The sequence below is a fragment of the Brachyhypopomus gauderio genome, chromosome 5 (assembly GCF_052324685.1).
Source record: "Brachyhypopomus gauderio isolate BG-103 chromosome 5, BGAUD_0.2, whole genome shotgun sequence".
Taxonomy (NCBI): domain Eukaryota; kingdom Metazoa; phylum Chordata; class Actinopteri; order Gymnotiformes; family Hypopomidae; genus Brachyhypopomus; species Brachyhypopomus gauderio.
Window position 1 is genome coordinate 35952027 of NC_135215.1, and position 22254 is coordinate 35974280.

Genomic DNA, 22254 nt, shown 5'->3' on the forward strand with positions numbered 1-22254 from the left:
ATGAAAAATGACTGTGGCCTTCTTCATATGACCTGTGTGTTTTTTCAAACATGTGCCTAAATGCAAAATGTTTAGTCAGAAACAATAGAATATAAATAGAGTTAGTTTGCATATACAGACATATGCGTAAACATAAACTTACTCACACAAATTAACAAACCCATACACACAGATCAAGATCCCAGAAATTATATTTACACATTATTCACTTCTGTTGGCACCTTTTATCCCACACAGAGAACTACACGCACACACACTTACACACTTTCTCTGTCTCCACTAAAGAATCGATGGACCATTTTTCTGACTGCGAGAACAGAAAAACCTTCTTCTGTATATTTAGATTCTGGAGAGTATGTGGACCAGTGCACGCTACAAACAGTGTGTCTCACTCTGTCTGCAACATTATAGGGAGTGACCTGTGTGTGTGTGTGTGTGTGTGTGTGTGTGTGTGTGTGTGTGTGTGTGTGTGTGTGTGTGTGTGTGTGTGTGTGTGTGTGTGTGTGTGTGTGTGTGTGACTGTGCATGCAGGAGTGCTTGGGATAAAGGCTGGAAGAGTTGAACAGAACATTAGGCACATATGTCCCTTCTGACTTAACTCTTAATCAGCGCTGTGGTCCTTCGCTTTGACAGCTAATATTAAGCATTGCTATGGCATGATTTTATGTGTGTGTGTGTGTGTGTGTGTGTGTGTGTGTGTGTGTGTGTGTGTGTGTGTGTGTGTGTGTGTGTGTGTGTGTGTGTGTGCGTGTGTGTGTGTGTGTGTGTGCGCGTGCGTGTGTGTGTGAAACACTATAGAGCCGGGGTGTGCCCTGCTGCACAAGTCTATGGGTGCACCCAGGCTGATCCAGAGGGGTGCAGCACCATCAGATCTGAACACCAGTCATGAGAGCCAAACAGCTAAATGTATACAGTGGGGGGGAAAAGTCTTCAACACTTCAATAAGTTTTTTTATTAAACATATTTCCAACGCATATATTCAGGCCAGAAATTTGTACTGACTCAATAAATCTACACAGCTAAAAAATAGTAATGTTTCAATCCATAAAATGGTTGTGTGTAGTGTAGTGTAAAAGGTATTGGAGCAGTAACTGCAGGAGTTTTCAGGGGCCGTATTGTCCAGCTCCAAGAAATCTAAAATGTTCTCCAAATTTCATGCAGCAAAGTTTCAACATGCCTTTTCTTCAGTAGTAGCATCTTTTGGGGTGACTGGTTGAATGTGCATGAAGCCCATGGTGGTGGATGTTGCCTGTCGTTGCCTCATTAACAGTAGCTTCACTTCTCCCGGACTTTCTTGTGTGGTCCTTGGCACTTGGACAACTGGAGATTTGGTCAGGCGCTCCTGTGCGTAGCCTGCTGTTGGTTGAGTGGTGTTCCTTGGACTTCCAGATCATGACACTAATAGGAACACGTAGGAGACGTTTGTCTGTCTAACCAGTGCCAGTGTTATGCTGTTCTGCGGTCGTTTGTGAAGGTCTTGGGTAGCCTTTGCCTCCACCCATCCTGAGATGTTTTTCAGCATTCTGCATGACAGTTTGCTGACAAATTATTTGCTTGCTTGCTTTGAGAGGTGGGTACATGTTTTTAAAGAGTGGAAGAATAAACCAACCCCACTGATTCTAGCACAGATAGAGTTGAAGATGAAGAGTTAATTCCTACAATCAACTGGTTTAGTCCTTTATTCTTATTGTGTTGAATGCTTATGTGGCTCACAGTGTGAATTCACTGTTGTAATGTAAAAAAATGTTTAAGAATAACATATATATACTATTTTATATAAACATCTTAATCTTAAACCTGAAAACACCCAAACAGTAAGTTGAGTTGAGTATTTCAGTCAGGAGTAAGTCCTATGAAGGATGGGCTAATCTGGTATCACAGAGTACTAAACAGCACTGGCATTGCCGTACGGGATACAGTAACAGGAGGATATGAGAGTGTATTACAGGACTCCTTACAGGGACATTGTGCTGACACTAGCTGAGGGTTGTGCTGCTCATTTTGACTCTCTTTGACTCTCTTTGACTGAGTTTCTTCCTTCTAGGTATGACCTGGACTCAAAGAGTGAGAACCTGTCCAAACATGTACGTGAGTGACGAGACTTTACATTTGACATTTGTTCATATGCGAGAGGTCATACGTGTGCGTGCGTGTGTGTGCGTATGCGTGTGTGTGTGTGTATGTGTGTATGTGCGTGGGTGTGCAGGGTCATACCTGTGTGTGGACCCTACAAGTGTGAGTGTGTGTGCCCGCTGTCATGGAGACAGTTGTTGATTGATTAATATATGTGCATAATATGTTATAACTTGAAGATCACTCAAGGCAATTATTCAAGACATTTTGAAAAATGTTGTGCTCTCTTAATTTATGAACCAAGCACATGAAAATTACTTTGTTTAGACCTACAGTGCTTTATATCAACTAGGTCAGACTATTAATGGTCCTTTGGCAGCGGACAGCACTCATCATCCTCCAGCTCTTCAGACGTGAAGCTCGGGGACCTGCCTGCCTCTCATACACTAATGATGTTCATGAAGTAACTTTTGTGCACAGTGGTACTGACAGGAAGAAACACTCGTGTTACATTGGTGCAAAAACTCAGTAATCAATGTGTTTCTTCTGCAGGCACATAACACTATGACAGAATGATGTCATGGCCTGTGTGACAGAATGATGTCATGGCCTGTGTGACAGAATGATGTCATGACCTGTGTGACAGAATGATGTCATGGCCTGTGTGACAGAATGATGTCATGGCCTGTGTGACAGAGTGACGTCATGGCCTGTGTGACAGAGTGATGTCATGGCCTGTATGTCAGAATGATGTCATGGCCAATATGACAGAATGATGTCATGGCCTGTGTGTCAGAATGATGTCATGGCCTGTGTGTCAGAATGATGTCATGACCTGTGTGACAGACTGATGTCATGACCTGTGTGACAGACTGATGTCATGGCCTGTGTGACAGAGTGATGTCATGGCCTGTGTGACAGAGTGATGTCATGGCCTGTATGTCAGAATGATGTCATGGCCAGTATGACAGAATGATGTCATGGCCTGTGTGACAGAGTGATGTCATGGCCTGTGTGACAGAGTGATGTCATGGCCTGTATGTCAGAATGATGTCATGGCCAATATGACAGAATGATGTCATGGCCTGTGTGTCAGAATGATGTCATGGCCTGTGTGACAGAATGATGTCATGGCCAATATGACAGAATGATGTCATGACCTGTGTGTCAGAATGATGTCATGGCCTGTGTGTCAGAATGATGTCATGGCCTGTGTGTCAGAATGATGTCATGGCCAATATGACAGAATGATGTCATGGCCTGTATGTCAGAATGATGTCATGGCCTGTATGTCAGAATGATGTCATGGCCAATATGACAGAATGATGTCATGGCCTGTGTGACAGTGATGTCATGGCCTGTATGTCAGAGTGATGTCATGGCCTGTATGTCAGAGTGATGTCATGGCCTGTGTGACAGAGTGATGTCATGGCCTGTATGTCAGAATGATGTCATGGCCAATATGACAGAATAATGTCATGGCCTGTGTGTCAGAATTATGTCATGGCCTGTGTGACAGAATGATGTCATGGCCAATATGACAGAATGATGTCATGGCCTGTGGGTCAGAATGATGTCATGGCCTGTGTGTCAGAATGATGCGATGGACTGGGGGGCAGAGACTTAATCCGCAGGGCTTTCTCCTCTTTACCTGTGGGGGGCAGCAGTCCCCCTGTGTTGGGCATTAGCCACAGATCACAAATCCGTCCACCTCCTGGTGCTCTACAGGCGAGGGTTAATGCGGACGCTCAGTTGTAATAAAACTTTAGTTAATGAAGCAGTCATCATGAATAATTATCAAGCACCCTGACGAATATCCATATTACCTAGCTTGACTTGATTTTATGGGAACTCATTTCAAGCTTCAAACTGTAATAAGCTATGATCTGATTTTAACAGGAAAATATGTTTCTGGTTCTATTTCAGTTCTGTACCATTTCAGTAGTAGCTATGACATAGTATTCTTGAGTGTATTCATAGAGATGCAAACTCACGGAAACAAATACTGACATGCTGCTCTAGAAAAACTTGTGACATTGTGCTGGTGTCTGCATGTATGTGCTATGCCAGGACTTCTTGGGCCAGATGTTCTGTACCCTGGGGGAGCTGGTGAGCTCTTCAGGTAGTCGCATGGAGAGACCGCTCAGGTGAGGTGTTACTTTTGGTGTGTGTGTGTGTGTGTGTGTGTGTGTGTGTGTGTGTGTGTGTGTGTGTGTGTGTGTGTGTGTGGATTAATAAATTAGATGGCGTAGTGTACAGTGGCACATTGAGCATCACTATGTGCATCTCCATTAAAACAGCACCCAAAATGCTCTAAATCTTTTATCGTAACCTTAACCCATTCAATATTTATCCATGCATCTAGACTCATTCATTCATTCTTCTCTACCAAAAATCACTCAATGTCTCAGTCAGGTCTAAATGCATGCTTCCTTCATACTTACCAACTCCCTGGGATCACAATTAATTATTTCATTCATTCCACACTAATTTAGTTACTCACATTCCACATATAATTTATTCTTACCGAAACTAAACCTTCAAATAGTTAACAAAACAGTTGTTCAAAATATATATTTTAACTCTCAATTAACATTTGTAGTCAGAACACCTGTATGTTCATACATTTATACGATTACTCACCCATACATTACCGTAATTCATTCATATATTGATCCATCCATTCTTCCATTACTTCATTCATATTTTCATCCATTCATTCTTCCATTTATTCATGTGGCTGTCCATCCATTCCTTTATTTGTTCATGAACCAAAATCCTAAGATAATTGAAGACACTATAATTCAGCTTGTTTGATATTTGCTCGCACCGGTTTTGTTCTTACTGAAGGTAAACCATATAATCATTGTCACTTCAGGAATTCTGACTCATAGCAACTCATAAGGGGATTCAACAATTTCTTACTATTCTTATTCTCTCTCTCTCTCTCTCTCTCTCTCTCTCTCTCTCTCTCACTATATCCTGCTGGCAAGCTCTCCTTAAGATAGATAGATGCTGTGTGTGTGTGTGCGTGTGTGTGTGCGTGTGTGTGTGCGTGTGTGTGTGCGTGTGTGTGTGCGTGTGTGTGTGCGTGTGTGTGTGTGTGTGTGTGTGTGTGTGTGTGTGTGTGTGTGTGTGTGATGTAGACAAATTTTCAAAAGTGTCTCTCTCCCTGCACAAAAGAGGATTGTGTACAGTCAAACCAGATTAAAGGACCTGCTTCAATTATCTATCAATTTATGTCTACATCCTGTTCCATCCTCCACGTGAGTGCAGTCAGACACTTGGTGAAACTTAAACAGCCGCCCAAGTGCAGGTGTAGGTGTGGCGTTGCCTCCACAACCTGCCGTCACTCCTGCTGCCAAATATTCTACCATATCTCACATTTGAATCAGACAGTTCAGGTGGTGCCTCGTGGAAAAGAAGGGTTCAGTCGTTGAGGTTTCACATGACATTTGGATGTATTTAATAGAACTACAGTACTAGCAAAGTAAACTGATAATGATCTTATAGGGGAATTCCTGGAAAAAACTGTGGGAGCATCATTGTTAAAGCGGAGGAACTTGGGAACTGTCGGGTAAGATCTCCATGTTTTTGTTTGCTTTGTTATTCTTTTAGTTCTTCTATTATTTTTCACTGTTCTCTGTTAAGATGGTTATTACAGCTGTAATGTGCTGATCCACTATGGCTCCCATAAAATTGTTAAATAACAAATGTACAACATAGTAGAATGCGCATACAAAAATATACACACGCAAGCACATGCGTGCACACACGCACACACGCTAAGAGGCAGTGACACCATGCATCTGTGGCCATTCGTACTGTTAGGAATCCGTATTGCTGCAGTTCTGTGGAAACAAACTGGACAAGAAGGATTTTTTTGGCAAGTCAGACCCATTTCTCGTCTTTTACCGCAGCAATGAAGATGGAACGTGAGTTTTAACGCCCCTGGTTCTCAATAAGAGACTCCATTAGTATTAACATTATGAAACATTGGCAATAATGCCAAAACTGCTTCTGCAAGTGTTATGAAGTTAGAACAGTAATATATGAGCTGAAATTAACTATGCGCTATGGTGTAATCTTGTAGATTTAGTCCAACAGATGTGTTTGTGAGTCACACTTAATTATGGTTGAATTATGAACAGATACACCATTTGCCATAAGACAGAGGTGGTGAAGAACACACTGGACCCTGTGTGGCAGGCCTTCAAAATCTCAGTTAGAGCCCTGTGCAATGGTGACTATGACAGGTGGGTATCCCGGTGTAAAGGATCCTTATGTGATTAGCATACAACATAAAAAGGAGGCGCCATGTGAATGAAAGGCAGATATAACTTATTTACAGAAAAATGGACACTGAACTGATCACACTGAACTGATCACACTGAACTGATCACACTGAACTGTTCACACTGAACTGTTCACACTGAACTGAGCACACTGAACTGAGCACACTGAACTGAGCACACTGAACTGAGCACACTGCACATGGAAAGAGCCAAGCAGGGCCATGACACATAGGATATTCTATATGTATCGATGTTCTGCAGTGATGCTATAAATTATCTTGTTAGCACATGTTGTTCTGGTAAAGGCCACTGTTACACTACTGTGTAATGGGGCTTTACTGGTTATCTTTCACCTTTAAACTGTATGTAAGCACTTTTGATCGTTCCAATTGCCCTGATTTGTTAACAACCACATTTTTTACAGAGCAATAAAGATTGAGGTGTATGACTGGGACAGAGATGGGGGGTAAGAAAGTGTAGAACTAAACACATTACTGAACTAAAACATAAATGAAAACACACATACGTGTTTCAGTGTGCATGTTTACAGAGGCTAAATGAAGATGCTGATTAATAATGTACTTTCCCAGTCATGACTACATTGGAGAGTTCAAGACCAGCTATAGGGAACTATCCAAAGGCCAGGCTCAGTTTAGCATGTGGGAGGTGAGTAGCACCCATACACATAATAACACATTCTTTTACATGGGCCATGAGAGACGTGTATATATGGACTATTTCACATGTAACCTTTGATATTTCTATGTCTTCCTTTTTCTTAATATCTCTGAATTCTCTCCATTCTCCTTCTCTCTCGCCCTCCTTCAATTTCATTGGCTGATTGTCTGCTGTCCACTCATGACATCTCAGCTGCTTTAAAGTCTTCTTTATGATCACTGGGTGGATGGGGTGTGAGCCCCCACCTCACAGGAGATCACCTGTCAGTACTTACGCTAGCCTGGTCCAAACAGGCCAAACACAAGGGGCACAGCATGACACAAGGACAAACCAGTGGCCTGTCGGGAGCCTGTCAAAGACAGATTTGTAGCAGGAGACGTAGCTGGCATGGCTCCCAGCGGTCTGTGCCAGCCACCTGCTGCTAGAGCCCCTGCTCCTCACATCGTTGTGCTTGTGTTGCACAGCCGCTGTTACTGTGAGTCACATGGCAAAACTCGGCTCTGCTCAACAAATATTTTCTTCAGGTGCTGAACATGAAGAAAAAGAAGAAGAAGAAGAAATATCTAAATTCGGGAACCGTGAGTACATTTTCCAACTACTGTTATCATTGAAGCTTTCAAAGAAAGAAAGTTGAGAAGGAAAGACAGAACACAAATGTTCTAATAAATGACATTTTGGGTATTTTCTGGGGGTTCTTGATGAGAGGGTTGGGAAAGGCTGATATAACTCGCTCCTGGTATACATGCAGCTCTGAGCTCCCGATGACTTGCATCATAGCACCAGTTGTGAATCTTTGGATGATGTTTGAGTCTGGATTCCTTGGTGGGAGTTTAATAATGTCTTCTGGTCTGGAAATAGCTTCAAGATGTTACCAAACTTTAATCTCAACAGGTGACACTGTTATCATGCCTCATAGATGTTGAAGTGACTTTTTTGGACTATATCAAAGGAGGGTAAGCATGACATCAGACTTCATAGTTATCCATAGTTAACCTAATGAAAGTCCATGACCAAACACATTGTTGAGCACATATATTCAGGTTTATGTTGTGATCGTAAGGAGTTCTTCACCACTCTCCTCACTGCTGTACCCACACAGTGACACGCTACATTATAGATGCCATAATAGCACCATCTAAAAAGAGCACGGTCTATTCTGAGACTGTGAGTGCCATCTTTATTGTAAGATCTGCTTTTTAAACAAGAGAACAAACACTTGAAAAAATTATATTTGTAGAAGCGTCCTTACAGGCACTTAGTATTCACAGTGGCTGATGGCCCTGTCTAACTTTAGCGCATATGGAATGTATGAATAATACATTTACGTTTTTATTCTCCCACTGCGAATAAAGGAGAGCATAGGTGAATAATGTAGTTTTGAGTTTGAAATCTATGCACAGCGCTCATCTCTAACATCTGTACACTTCTTGTGTGCTGCATAAATGCTATTTTAGTTCACATTACTCATTGTATGTTAATTAGCTGTAATCAAGAACAACGGTCTTCATACTTGCTGTCACTTTATATTCTTTTGCAGTACTCAGATTAATTTCACGGTGGCAATCGATTTTACTGCATCGAATGGTGAGCTCTCTCTCTGGAACACGATCCTTTCCTTATTTTCCTCTGCTGATTGTATGTGATGACAGTCTTTTTGATGCAGCGACCACATATCGTCTTTTCCAAGCATCCATGCCAACTGAGACTTCTGAACATCTCTCTCTCTCTCTCTGTCCGAATTCTGCAAATTTAGTTGTTGCATGAAAAAAAAAAATCTAAGAAAAATGCCAATATGGAACACTAAATTGTCATTGAAACCAAAGCAACAGGAAATGACATCAAATGGGGTTTCTACTCTAGCACTCTAGCCGTAGATGTAAGAGCAGTCTCATGAGTGAGGTAGGCACACATAGAGTGACCATTACCCGCATGCAATGGATAACACTGCTGCTTTGTTTGTGTCCTTGGCCATTGGTGACCAGGCAACCCTTCACAATCCACGTCTCTCCACTACATGAACCCATACCAACTCAACGCCTATGCCATGGCCCTGCGAGCGGTGGGCGAGATCATTCAGGACTACGACAGTGATAAGATGTTCCCTGCCCTGGGATTTGGGGCAAAGCTGCCCCCCGATGGCCGAGTGTCACACGAGTTTGCACTGGTGAGCAAAGCTCTGTGGATGGTTCCGTCTACATTTGGAGCAGACGTTGATATTTATAGGTTCATATTATTTGTGTGTTTTTATTTATTTAATTAATGAGAAAACAACAGATTTGTGAATGAATGGCTTTAGAGTTTATTGGTAAACAGTTTTATCAGGAATGTTTAACTGAAATACGAAAGAGAAACAGGAGTTATTTTTTCAGATTTATCTTTAATATATAGTTTCCACCAGTATTGCTTTTGGTCTCTCTCTCTCTCTCTCTCTCTCTCTCTCTCTCTCTCTCTCACACACACACACACTCACACACACACACACACATATATATATATCACTAAATTCCATAAGGGGAAGGTTGTACCTATCTAGATTCTATAAGCTCTTCTCAGATGTTCTGCAGTGTGTCATCATGCAGCTGCTTGGTGTTTGCTAACACACCTCCCTCAGGGCAGAGACAAACTGACTCTGTCTGCGTTCAGCTGAGCAGTACGGATTAGCTGAAGTGAATGGACCATCTGTAAGGTTGTCTTATATAGGCCAGCAGTTCTAGGACATACACACAGCTCACAGACCCTCCATGAGTGTACATTTAGTTGTTGTTTGTGATGTACATACCTTATTAATTATGGAGCCTGTTCTCTAAACATATCCTGTGGGCTACACTGCAAGTTCATACCCCATTATCATATCCTCAGAAAGGCCAGTGTAGCAGCCACAACACAATCACTGGACACAATTACCAGTGCTGCTAACTACAGTCTGTGTTTGCATATGCGTGTGTGTGTGTGTGTGTGTGTGTGTGTTTAGAATGGGAATCCAGACAACCCATACTGTAGTGGCATAGAAGGTGTGTTGGATGCGTACTATCAGAGTTTGAAGAACGTACATCTCTACGGTCCTACATACTTTTCCCCCGTTATTAACCATGTAGCCAGGTGGGTCCCCACAGGTCCATAAAAACACTTATGCTAGCAGCTGCTGTAAAGTACATATACCAGCACACTCCCACCTGGGTGTGAGACAGCACCTGCTCGATGCTGCTAGTATTCACAAACAGATCTAAATATTCCACTAGGAACAGAAAATGGCTATTGTACAGTATATAAGTTTAGGCCATTTTGTGCCATTTTGTTCTTCTGGTCCTGTTTTCCTCCTGAGTGCCAGTGTCCTGACGCCTGTCTCCTGCAGGTGTGCGTCTTCAGTGAAAGATGGCTCAGAGTACTTCGTTCTCCTCATCATCTCAGATGGGGTGATCTCCGACATGGCTCAGACCAAAGAGTCCATCGTAAACGTAAGTGTTTGGAATAAGTGAAAACGTGGAGCTTTTGCAGGCGTGATCAGTTCAGTCTGATAGTAGTGAGAGTCGTTTTGTCTTATGTGCCAAATTATTATTTTGTATTCTGTAAACAATTTTTTAACTTTTCACTGGTGTGTCAGTGTACTGGGTTTTTTTTTATGAAAAATGAGAATAACATCACCATAGAAAGAAACAGATGAATATATAAATAGGGATTAGGTTAGAAATCATTCTTCATAAAGCATACTGTTACTTTTAGAAATAAAATGCATAAAAATAGCAATTTAAAATGTTTCTAAAAAAGGTTTTCTCTAAAACAATTATAATATTTATATTGTATCCATATATCATTGCCTCAAAACATGTCAATTGTGATACCAAAATGTGATTTTCAAAGCAAGAATGACTTCAGTAAAGAGCAGACCAGGGCCTTCAAGCTCTGACAGCAAAAAAAGCCTTTATAAGCATTTATAATGTGCTAGCAGACCATCATCTTGTTCAGTTTGTTTGCATCTGGGATCTGCTCATCCTGATACCATTATGAGTCAGCTTTATCTTTTAGACTTTTTTGTTACTTATGACAGCCTAGCCTCCTTGACAACTTGGCGTGCAACCCAGGGTTATCAAATTTGCCTTTTTATAGCAGGGCACGTTTTCTACACAAATGTGATACGTTTGAAAAGGTGCAGCTGTAATCCTGTACGCGGATGTTTTCTTCTGTTTAAAGGCGTCCTCTCTTCCAATGTCAGTAATAATAGTAGGGGTTGGATCAGCTGAATTTGATGGTAAGATGATCATTAGATACTTAATAATGCCACAATAAGCAAATTAGGCATTTGAATATGCGAAGGCATATGTGTATACACTTACACTACACGTGTGTCTGAACATGCGTGTGCATGTATGTGAGGTTGTTTATTCATGCTTGGGTTCGTTTCACATGATGTCATACTTCTGTTACCCTCTTTCACATGGTGTCAAAATCTGTCACACTCATCATGTGGTATATGTGGAGAAAGGTTACTGGTGTTCAAGTGACATAGAGGACAAAGAGCAGTATGTAAATTTACTGAACAGTACACGTGTTGTAAGTGCATCTTAGTACATGCATTATTCATGACATATTGGCCACTGAGTGTGGCTTCATTTGCAGTAGCGCCACCTATTCCGCTCCTGCTAAGACCCAGGTATGCCCAGTGAGCATTTGGAAACCAGGACTGGCGTGTCTGACGGTTTTGTGCAGGCACTCACCGCGGATGATGTGCCTGATAAAAGAAAACATGCCCTGCTAATTCACGCCATCGGCACTGAAGTGGCAGATCACACTTACACAGCTGCTCTCGAAGCACATTTTTTTGTTCTGAAACTCAGTGTTTCCTGTGATTCTGGTGCACGTTACAATGAACATTTCAGTGGCACTGAACTGTCTAAAATGCAGCTAATGACCTACGCTAAACATCCCGTACCTGTTCAGAGAGACCTGACACAGAACACCTCGCGTGAAATGCCTCTGTCGGTGCTGATGACCGACCAGATACACACACCACTGTGACCAAATACAACACACACCACTGTGACCAAATACAACACACACCACTGTGACCAAATACAACACACACCACTGTGACCAAATACAACACACACCACTGTGACCAAATACAACACACACCACTGTGACCAAATACAACACACACCACTGTGACCAAATACAACACACACCACTGTGACCAAATACAACACACACCTCTGTGACCAAATACAACACACATCTCTGTGACCAAATACAACACACATCTCTGTGACCAAATACAACACACACCTCTGCGACCAAACACAACACACACCTCTGCGACCAAACACAACACACACCACTGCGACCAAACACAACACACACCTCTGTGACCAAATACAACACACACCTCTGTGACCAAATACAACACACACCTCTGTGACCAAATACAACACACACCTCTGTGACCAAATACAACACACACCTCTGTGACCAAATACAACACACACCACTGTGACCAAATACAACACACACCACTGTGACCAAGTACGTAACACACAGAATCTGGGAGTGACAAGTGGATTTGCTCAGAAGTAGTGACAGAAAACGTAGAAGAGTAAAGCAAACGTAAGTAGGATAAGTATATAGAACGGAGGTCACATTAGTAACCTAATGTTCTTGTGGTGGATACTTAGGAAAGTTCAGTGGGTGCTCTTGTTTGGTCTAGCTCTTTGTTTCGGTGTCTTACTATGGCATATCCGAACTGTAGCATTGCCAGACGAGCCCGTCTCAAAGATCCACTGATAACCAGTTAAACTCATACAGGCTCCTCCCACAAGCTGTCCCTCATCACCACATGTGCCTCCGTTGGCACTGTCATGTCCTGTTTGCCAAATCTCATGAACGTGTGTGTCTCCAGAACCGCTGTTAGAGATGGCCCATGATTACCCGCGTATGGCTGGACCATGGTCCGAATATCCGATCGGACTTCGTGCCCCTCTGTCCTTTCCCCGTGAACACGCAGCACTCTCTCGGGACACGGGGCATTGAGTTGCAGCTGGCCCGCCGAATTAAAGGGCACAGGATAAAGGGCCTGGAGCTCCGGAGGGAAACCAGGCTGAATAACTTATGAATGCAGCACGCACCACCTCCCGAACATCCAGCAGTTTACACCCAGAACGGGGGCGAGTGCAGAGTGAACGGATGAAGCTCTGCCTCTGCCGTAGTCTTCCTCGCCCTCCCAGGTAAGTCTGTTACACGCGGGATAAACCACACACGGGCCGAGCCCATAGAGCCTCTCTGGGTGGGGGTGACGTATCTCTCCTCGTGCTCACTCTGGAGAAGCTGCAGGATTATTGCCAGCCTCTCTGCCAGCTACCGCAGGGCGGTCAGAATGACTGGAAGGCCTCCGTCCCTCTGACCAGAGTCAGAGAGATTAAACCTATGGGTGGAAACAAATGCAGCGTTGTTTGTGGCCGTTTATGAGTGGAAGCGTCTGTCCCCAGCGGTGTGCGGTGCTCATGTGATGAAAAGTACAAAGGCCACTGCACATTTTCTCTTGATGCAAACAGATCTATCATCGCCCTGTCATAACGGGGGCCGTATTTGTTCCACTACTACTGTGCCGTTGGGTTTACGCTCCTCATTAAGGGGATTGCCCTTCAACAGCAAATCTGCCCCCCAGGACTCCCTAAACATGCTTTCAGGGACAGAAAGGTAGCGGTTTGTGGCACTGTGATCAAGGGGCGTGACTGAAGTTCCCCGTGTTGGTTGATATATGTAACCACTAGGTTTGGTGTCTGCGTTGTCCATCCTTGTGAGAATGTGATGACCCTTCAATGTCATCAGGAAATGATTTAGCGCTTATATTTCCAGAGACTTCATATGTAGGGCTCACAAACAGCAGTTCCATTTGTTGGTTATCATTCAACCCCCCCCCCCACCCCCCCACCCCCCCCCCCCCCCCCAAACTACTCAGTGACACATTCTTCGTTACTACATTCCTATTTCTACACTGCCTTCCTGTTTCTATCATATCTTCCTATTTCTACACTGCCTTCTTATGCCCATGGCATATGTCAGAAACCGTACCTCCATGGGACAGAGTGCCATAACCACGGTTTTCTTTACTGTCACTCACTGTCAGGAATGACACAACAGGTCCAGCTCTGGGAATCTCTCCTGGATGTGTGTCTCTGCAGGATGACATCTATGTCTGGGGCCATCGTACCCAGCAATCACACAGGTAGAAAGCGACCAGGTTGTACCTCTGATACTCTCTCTGTTGATGGGTTTGCCCTGAAAAATATGGAATCTAGTGACAATCCCGCTGGTCAGGAACTCACTCTCCTCAGAGTTCACCTTGGAACCCAGTGTCACTGGGTACGAACATTAATGTATTCTCCCTCACAGCACCTCCTGACTGAGCCACAATAATCCCACCATCTCCTTACGTGGTGACGCAGTGCCCTTTTTCCTGGGAGGAGCTATGGCCACAGCTATGTGAAGGTGAGATATTCGTGTGCCACCCCAGCAGAGGTGCAGCTCTGGGTTTTCCTGTGAGGCGAGTATATGCTAATGTGAAACTACGCGTCCTTCACATCGATTGCCTGAGCACACAAACCTCAGTTGAGTGAGTAAACACTGTGTACTTTCACAAGTGTTCAGCGTGCATAATCCCAGAATGCAACAGAGCACCAAGACGCCTGTGGGATAAAAAAGGACCCTGAGCACACACTGATCTGCCTGAGTGGAAATACTCTTATAGCTCAACAAGGAAATTTCATCCTGAAGAATGCGGGCTGATTCTCCTGGGAATAAATAATCCCTTTGAACTGCTGTGGACATCTGGTGAACTGCAGGCTGCAACTGTTTTCAGCACCCAGCGTGATGTGAACTCAAGCTCCTCCAGATGTCTGTCTATGCAGCACTGGTGCCCCCCTGTGGTGGTGAAGGGAAAGACGCTCTCTCTCTCTGCTCAAATGGGATTGTGACATTGTATGTGAGGTGCACCTCTTTGGAGCTTGACAGGTCCTCAAGGGGTTTTCGTATGCCTCATAATTTTTCACTCTTTTGGCATTGTTCTGTTTTGTAACATACTGCTCTTTTGAAAATTTAGATTTAAAGACTGGTTACTTTTGAACCTAAGTAACCACTTTATAAGCACTGTTGGTCATGTCAGACTGAAAGTGTTGGAGGGTGGAACTCAAGGCTGTTGAGCTTTCAAGTTTGGACATGAACTTGAAGCCTCTCTCTTGAAAAGTAGCATGGATGTGTGTCTCCTTGAACGGAAGTAAGGATGAGACTCTTGGCAGCTACTTCTTCAGTAGGGCAAGTTCTGCTACATCAATGCCATCAAATACATGTGGTCTGTGGTGTTTCTGTGGAGTATGGTCTATGGGAACGTACCTGGTGAAATGGCTTTTAACAAGCAGTTCAATGTCCAATGGAGACATTTAAGGTAAGTTTACTGGCTTCATTGTAGTGAATTTTGGCCTGATTTCCAGATCCATTTACGGGTCTCTCTGTTCAAAAGGTTCATGTGGTTTAGAATCTGGTCGCTTGTAAAGAAAGTGAGGTCCCTTGAACCAAATAGAATCCAATGTTCAGGGGAGGTTATCTGGCATATATGGTGAACATAATTGTGTATACACACAAAAAAATATTTTGCATCATAGATATACAGAAGCACCACCCTAAGGTCCCAGAAGAACTTTACAGCATCCAACATCTAAGATGATCTCATTCACCAGAACATCTCAACATAGCTCGATGGAGGATTGAGGGCTCTGGCTGGAGTGATAGTTTTGCTTTTACAAGCACAGATCCAACTTTACAGTGACCCTCTTCAGTGCCAGTACGCTACTGCCCCTATGGCCCAGATCGAGGCTGGATCAAAGATCTTGAGAGCAACATCAGGACACAGCAGTGAGGAATCTGGTCACTCAGCTCCTGGAAACGACGCTATACAACTTCCCGTTTGCTAATTGTTGTCAACAGGAAGAGGAGTATCTGAACCCTGAACTCCACCGGACAGCAATTACAACACAGTCTGCCTGTAACCGTCACTGGCACGGAGCAGCACACTGAAGGCTCCAGACAGCTACCGCAGGGACAGACTTTTCCCAAGGACCTGCACCTGCAAGCAAGACTCTTCTGCCTCCATGGACAAGTTGTCCTTCTGCTATGGAATATAAAGTAGTCCCTATGTTTGAGTCTCATGAGAAATTCATGAAACATTTGTTGATATTGACAGTGACTGCGATGTAGTCCTGGACCACAGCAGGACTCTTATTTAGGTTGAGACCTGTCAGCAGGACTCCGATGGAGACACCGTGTAGCTAGGCACTTGAATCAAACATGAGTCATAAATCTGGAGATGGTACAACCCACTGAAAGTGGGCAAGCACCAGTATAAATGTCTCTGGTGTGGAGCCCTACCCGCCAGTGTTTTCCTTCCAGTCATCTCTGCCATGTTGGCACGGCTGCATCAGTTATGGAGAGTGGCTGCCTTCCATCCTAAATAGGTGGAAGAATTCAGAATGGGCTAGAGAGTTGTTGCTCTGACACTCGAGTGTGATGCACGTTTCTGAACAGGACAGTGCGGGACTGCCTTTACTACGTCTGTGGTGAGCTGTGACGTCACGTTGGGTGGAGATCTGTCCTGTGGTTCTACAGCTGGTTATGGAACAGGTGACGGAGGAGGAGGCTGAGGGGTGTCAGGGTGCATCGTGGGTAAATATCTCTCCCTCCGTATCTCAGCCACGCCCGACAGTCCTCAGTCAGCTGGGTTGTAGGGTAGCACTTAAAATATCACTGGTGTGTTTTCAGGGTGTTTTTTTATTTACAACTGCTTTCTAAAGGCTCTATATTTGAACATAGGATGCGTTTCCTGGTGAACAAGGCAGTATCAAACAGGATCGCTGGCTTTCCTCTCTACTGGTCTTGTTGAACCTGTGTCAACAGATGCACAAAGTCTTGCACACATACAGCAGTCTTGAATCCACTGTGTCTTGGCGGAGTTATTTCACTTTTTGCTGTAAGACAGGACAAGATGAAGTGTCACATGCAGTGGATTGTGGACGCCCAGGAGTGTCCACAGGTGAAGAGGATGATGATGCAGATTACTGGGAGAACAAAGGGGCAGACTAGAGCTTGTCCTGGGTCTCTGAACATGTCGTCATTCGTGCTTTCAGCAGACGCTATGAATTCTGGGAGCATGGACTCCCCCTTTGTTTGCTTCAGTCTTTTGTGAGATATTAGATGAAGGTTGTGAGCCTAAAGAGAGTACGATGAGTTGTATTGTTTCTCATCCTTTGTCTCACCCTTCATTCTTTCTCTATCTTCTTTGTCCTTAAGATCTACATTCTTGAGCATATTTAGAGTTGGCTCATATTTACCAGGTAGGCAAAGCTTGTGCTGTCATTTATCATTTAAACTGCGTTTGCTTTGCCTCATTTCTGTCTGGGCTGCGTTTATTCCTTCACACAGCCGGGCCATGAGAGCTCTAATGTAGTGAGACAAGGGTGTTTTTATGCTTTACCATATGTTCCCATTACATAACTTTGTATTGTTCTGTGTACCGGGAACTGGTGAAAAGTCATTTTCCTGTAAGACTGAAGGTAATTTAACTTTTGGCCTGGAGGTCTGGTGGATGAGACTCTGGCCCTGGTGGATGACAGAGGACTTAGAAGATGATGAACATTTAGAGCCGGTTCTTAATGTTGCCCTGACTGATGACTTGAAGATGAAGCCTCTGGCTTAGCTTGTTATATTTCACACTAGTTTTAGAGTCCTGGGTCTATGGATGTTTATTTGATCTCACTGTACTGTCTTGCTTTGTGTTCTGAAGTAGTATGTTAATATAGTCAGTAGTATGTTAATATAGTCAGTAATATGTTAATATAGTCAGTAGTATGTTAATATAGTCAGCCATGTATGACAGGTGAAAATTTCAACATAAACATCCACATTAAGAACTACTATTAATTTATTTAATTTGATCGTTTGAAATTAAAATGACAGTGAACAAATTATGATTGTGATTTTGAGTGTGTGTGTGTGTGTGTGTGTGTGTGTGTGTGTGTGTGTGTGTGTGTGTGTGTGTGTGTGTGTGTGTGTGTGAGACCATGACATCATGTGAAAGAGTGTGTGAGACCATGACATCATGTGAAAGAGTGTGTGTGAGACCATGACATCACGTGAGTGTGTGAGAGACGATGACATCACGTGAAAGAGATTGACATTGTTTGAGAAAAGTATAATGGCACATGTGTTTGAGTATGATAATGAATGCGGTGTGAAGTATCAGTCTGAACAGCTTTTCACACGTATGGGTATATGGACCCATGTGCATGTTTGTGTATTTTTAGACCAGTCCCATAGAGAGTCTGCATGTTCGGCACTGGCTTACAGTCAGAGAGCAAAATGGCCTCATGCATGTTTCTGTGAGGCTGAGGATATCAACGCAGCGTGTCTCCTTCTGGTTGGAATATGAACAAGGGGGTTTTTAACTGAGTGTTCTGCTGATTCTTTTCTTCTTTATTTGTTCAATAGAAATGATCGAATTGGATGGGGATGATGTGAGAGTCTCATCCAGAGGAAGATTTGCAGAGAGAGATATTGTACAGGTAAGCAGCACCCCCTCCCTCTCTCTCTCTCTCTCTCTCTCCCTCCCTCTCTCTCTTTCTCTCTCCCTCCCTCTCTCTCTCTCTCTCTCTCCCTCCCTCTCTCTCTCTCTCTCTCCCTCCCTCTCTCTCTCCCTCCCTCTCTCTCTCTCTCCCTCCCTCTCTCTCTCTCTCTCTCTCTCTCTCTCTCTCTCTCTCTCTCTCCCTCCCTCTCTCTCTTTCTCTCTCTCTCTCTCTCTCTCTCTCTCTCTCTGAACTGATTCTCTTTCTCTCTACTGTCTATCTAAGTATCTGTCTGCGTGTCTTTTGCAGTTTGTTCCTCTCCGAGACTACATTGATCCTAGGGGGAACCATATTCTGAGCATGGCCCGCCTGGCCAAGGATGTTCTGGCTGAAATCCCAGAGCAGTTTCTGCATTACATGAGAACCAGAGGCATCAAGCCCAACGTGACGGGCCCTCCTCACTGCTCCAAAGCACAGTCAGCACTAGCACACTCAACACATTCTCTGCAGACCCAAATCTAAGTAAAGTGATGAGAGCTCTTCTTTATACACTTCACTCTCTGTCTGCATCACAAGTGGTCCGCTGGGGTTCTGCATTAAGGTTTCTACACTGTGTAATCCAAACAGCAAAGTTCTGGTTGATGACCGGTTGTAGCTGGCAGTGCTTCCTATTGGACTTGTGTAGGTCTTGATGATACAGGACAGGTTTAAGACATTTTAGAAATCTTCCTGAATGGTTGGAATGTTTCATTCATGTAGGTCTTATTGAGAGATGAATATCCTCTTTCTGTCTTATATACTAGTTTCTGTCTACATGCTAAAGTATGAACTGAATGTTTACAGTTTTCTTCATCTGCACATGAAGATAGTTTGTACCTCAGACTTTAACTACTGAAGCTGTAGTGTTGTATGATGAGAGGTGTTGACTTTCAACAGGAGCAGAAAGATCATGGCTCTACTTCACAGAGAACGTCAGCGTAGTTTGACTTACAGAACATTCCAGATTCTTATACTCTTCTGCCTCCTTGTGTTTCTTTGCAAGTCTTACAGGGACTGAAACAACAAGTCTTGCTTTTAGTTACACATTAGTCTCAAGCTGATTGTACATATATGTGTGTACAATAAGTCCTTAAACACAAAAACGCTGCTGTGTACACGTACATACCTACAGTCGCTTTCACACACTAACACTAAAACCGGTCAACTAATGATGTTCAGGGGGTTTTACCTACAGTAGCATTTCATTACCTGCACTTTTGAAGTAGATGGTTCGAAACACTAAAATATTTATGATGATATTCATTCATGAGTATCCAGTAAGACACATATTACTGGTATAAAAACAAAGCATAACTGTTTAAGTCCATCACTTGCACTACAATTTGGTTTTGAGTTCTCCACTGACATATTTTAGAGCATTTCACAAAGATGACATGATTATCACCCGTTGATATTAAAATTAGACACTGTTAGTATGTCGATAAGAAAAAGGGAAAAATACAGAAGAATTTTAACTGGGGGCGTAAAGAACCGCATTAAAACATACGTGTAATGTTTAGACAGTTCTGCACAGCTCAAATCTTCCCCAGCAACATCAGTGAGAAAACAACCCATGTAAAGCCATGAAACTCTGGACTTCAACAGAACAGAATGTCAGTTTAAAACTTACATCCACTCATGCTGGCAAACATACATTATCAAACATACTCAAACTGGACATCAAAGTCTGACACACACAGTACTGCAATGGGATTATTTATTTCATAGCGCTTGTTCAATAGAGCACTATAGCTGAATACATGCAATCCCGACATTTACAATGTGGCTGTTCTAATTACTTACAAATTAGTATACTGAATATACTTAATGTACTTAATAACCTACTGGCTGCCACTCAAGGATGCATAAAGGCGCAATAATGTATTTGAGGTGAAAAGTGAAGTTAAGGTTGAACTGCAATAAAATAATCCATCTCTAACATAAAGTAATAAAACTAAAATACTAAATGATGCTAGAAATATTTACTATCCATATTTTCTACCAGTTCTGTACTATAACATGAGGGCATGTGCCTGTTTATTTGATAACTGGTAACAGACAGTGTTGAATCTTTTCTGAGGTAAGAGGGAATGTTCTTTGCTGATCATTGTAGCTTTGTTAAATACAGTATAGAGATTGTTTGACCCCCAATCTGTGATTTGTACCAGTTCTGTTAAGTTGGGGCTTCAGCACTGTAGTTTCTCTCTACTCCTTAAATTAATATAAAGTGTATTCTGTGACATATGTTTGTCCCCTGAGCACAAAAAAGAAAGATTATGCAATTTCTGAACTGCAACACGACAATATTTACCCTTAAATATGAATTTGATGGTTATTCAATGTAATAATTGTAAATACAATGTATTTTGAATGTCACAAACAGATATTGTTCACCTCTTTTCATTATAGATATTTGATTAGTATCGTCTGCATCACGTTAGCATGGTCAGTGTTTTAGCATGTGCAGTAATACCTTTTCATTTTGAGTCACTTTTGAATAGTAATGGAATTTTGCCTTAATATTTCACTCGTTGGATTTATACTATACCTTTACTTTGTGTGTTAAGTATTTGTTCTTTTAGCAGCCTTTTTCTCTGAGATGTGTGTATAAGTTCTTATGTAAGAGAATTACAAAACTGTGAGTTAAATGAATTCACTTGGGTACATACTGGCGGGAGTACAAAATCACTCAGAACATGGAATATACCTTCATAACTGATAAAAGTCTGTTAATGATTTTTCTAATATAAATATTGTTGCATGATCCAAGCAGAATAACACATGGCAATGTCTACGATTGTGACTGACTGTCCTATATACAACGTGTATAGAATATGTGCTTAACATTTTTAGATAAATGTTATAGATTTTATAATTATTTATATCTATTGTAAAATATGGAAAACTAGTAGCTTATATTTGTAAGCATTTTGTCACTGACTAGAATCATAAAATTAGGTCAACATAGGTCTTAATTGTTCTCAAAAGAAACTTCAGTGTCAATTTAAATCACTTTATGAAATGGAATTTATAAATAAACTGTATTATTTAGCATTTGATGATGTTTTTATTTTGATGTCTAACTGATGTTATGGGTTGTTTTGATGCTATAGATTTATCTAGCTAGATAGATATCTATCTGCTCTGTGTTTTTTGTTGGCAACTTCCTCACACTTACTATATTTAAAGGAATAAAATGTATTTTTAGATGTGGGGGGAGATTCTAACCAACCGCTGAGATACAGATGGTAAAGAACTGCAGGTAAGTGTCTGTGCTGTCTTTTGGATTAAGAATAGACTGCCTCTGACCAGATTTCTGAAGTTGTTAATGAGGCAGAAAATAACAGACATTAATTAAGGAACACCGAGTGTATGAACCTGGGAGACATATACCCAATAGCTTTTTAATGCAGGAATAATGAGGAATTTGCGTTCTAACCACAAGCTGTGAAATTAACTGAAGTTTTGTTTAGTTTATGGAGCAGCAATTTATGATCTTTGATCGAAGACTCTACTGCCCTGTTTATTTACATAAGTACTGAAATGTGCGTCATAACGTTACATAACTC

General features: G+C 42.4%; 1 protein-coding gene across 2 annotated transcripts in view; it reads left to right on the forward strand.

Moving 5' to 3' along the window:
* cpne8 (copine VIII) overlaps positions 1 to 21736 on the forward strand; it is a 33945-nt gene extending 12209 nt beyond the window's left edge. The window contains exons 5-20 of one of the 2 annotated variants that reach the window (XM_077007580.1): positions 2045 to 2084; positions 4144 to 4220; positions 5587 to 5650; positions 5905 to 6008; positions 6225 to 6329; positions 6793 to 6834; positions 6959 to 7034; positions 7571 to 7624; positions 7938 to 7999; positions 8584 to 8630; positions 9029 to 9210; positions 10018 to 10145; positions 10399 to 10501; positions 11235 to 11292; positions 18573 to 18646; positions 18956 to 21736. In XM_077007580.1, coding sequence (XP_076863695.1) covers positions 2045 to 2084; positions 4144 to 4220; positions 5587 to 5650; positions 5905 to 6008; positions 6225 to 6329; positions 6793 to 6834; positions 6959 to 7034; positions 7571 to 7624; positions 7938 to 7999; positions 8584 to 8630; positions 9029 to 9210; positions 10018 to 10145; positions 10399 to 10501; positions 11235 to 11292; positions 18573 to 18646; positions 18956 to 19168 — 1429 coding nt within the window. In that variant the 3' untranslated portion in view covers positions 19169 to 21736. The remainder of the gene's footprint in view (positions 1 to 2044; positions 2085 to 4143; positions 4221 to 5586; positions 5651 to 5904; positions 6009 to 6224; positions 6330 to 6792; positions 6835 to 6958; positions 7035 to 7570; positions 7625 to 7937; positions 8000 to 8583; positions 8631 to 9028; positions 9211 to 10017; positions 10146 to 10398; positions 10502 to 11234; positions 11293 to 18572; positions 18647 to 18955) is intronic. The other variant, XR_013131097.1, reaches the window with a different exon arrangement.
* Positions 21737 to 22254: the final 518 nt, after the last annotated feature.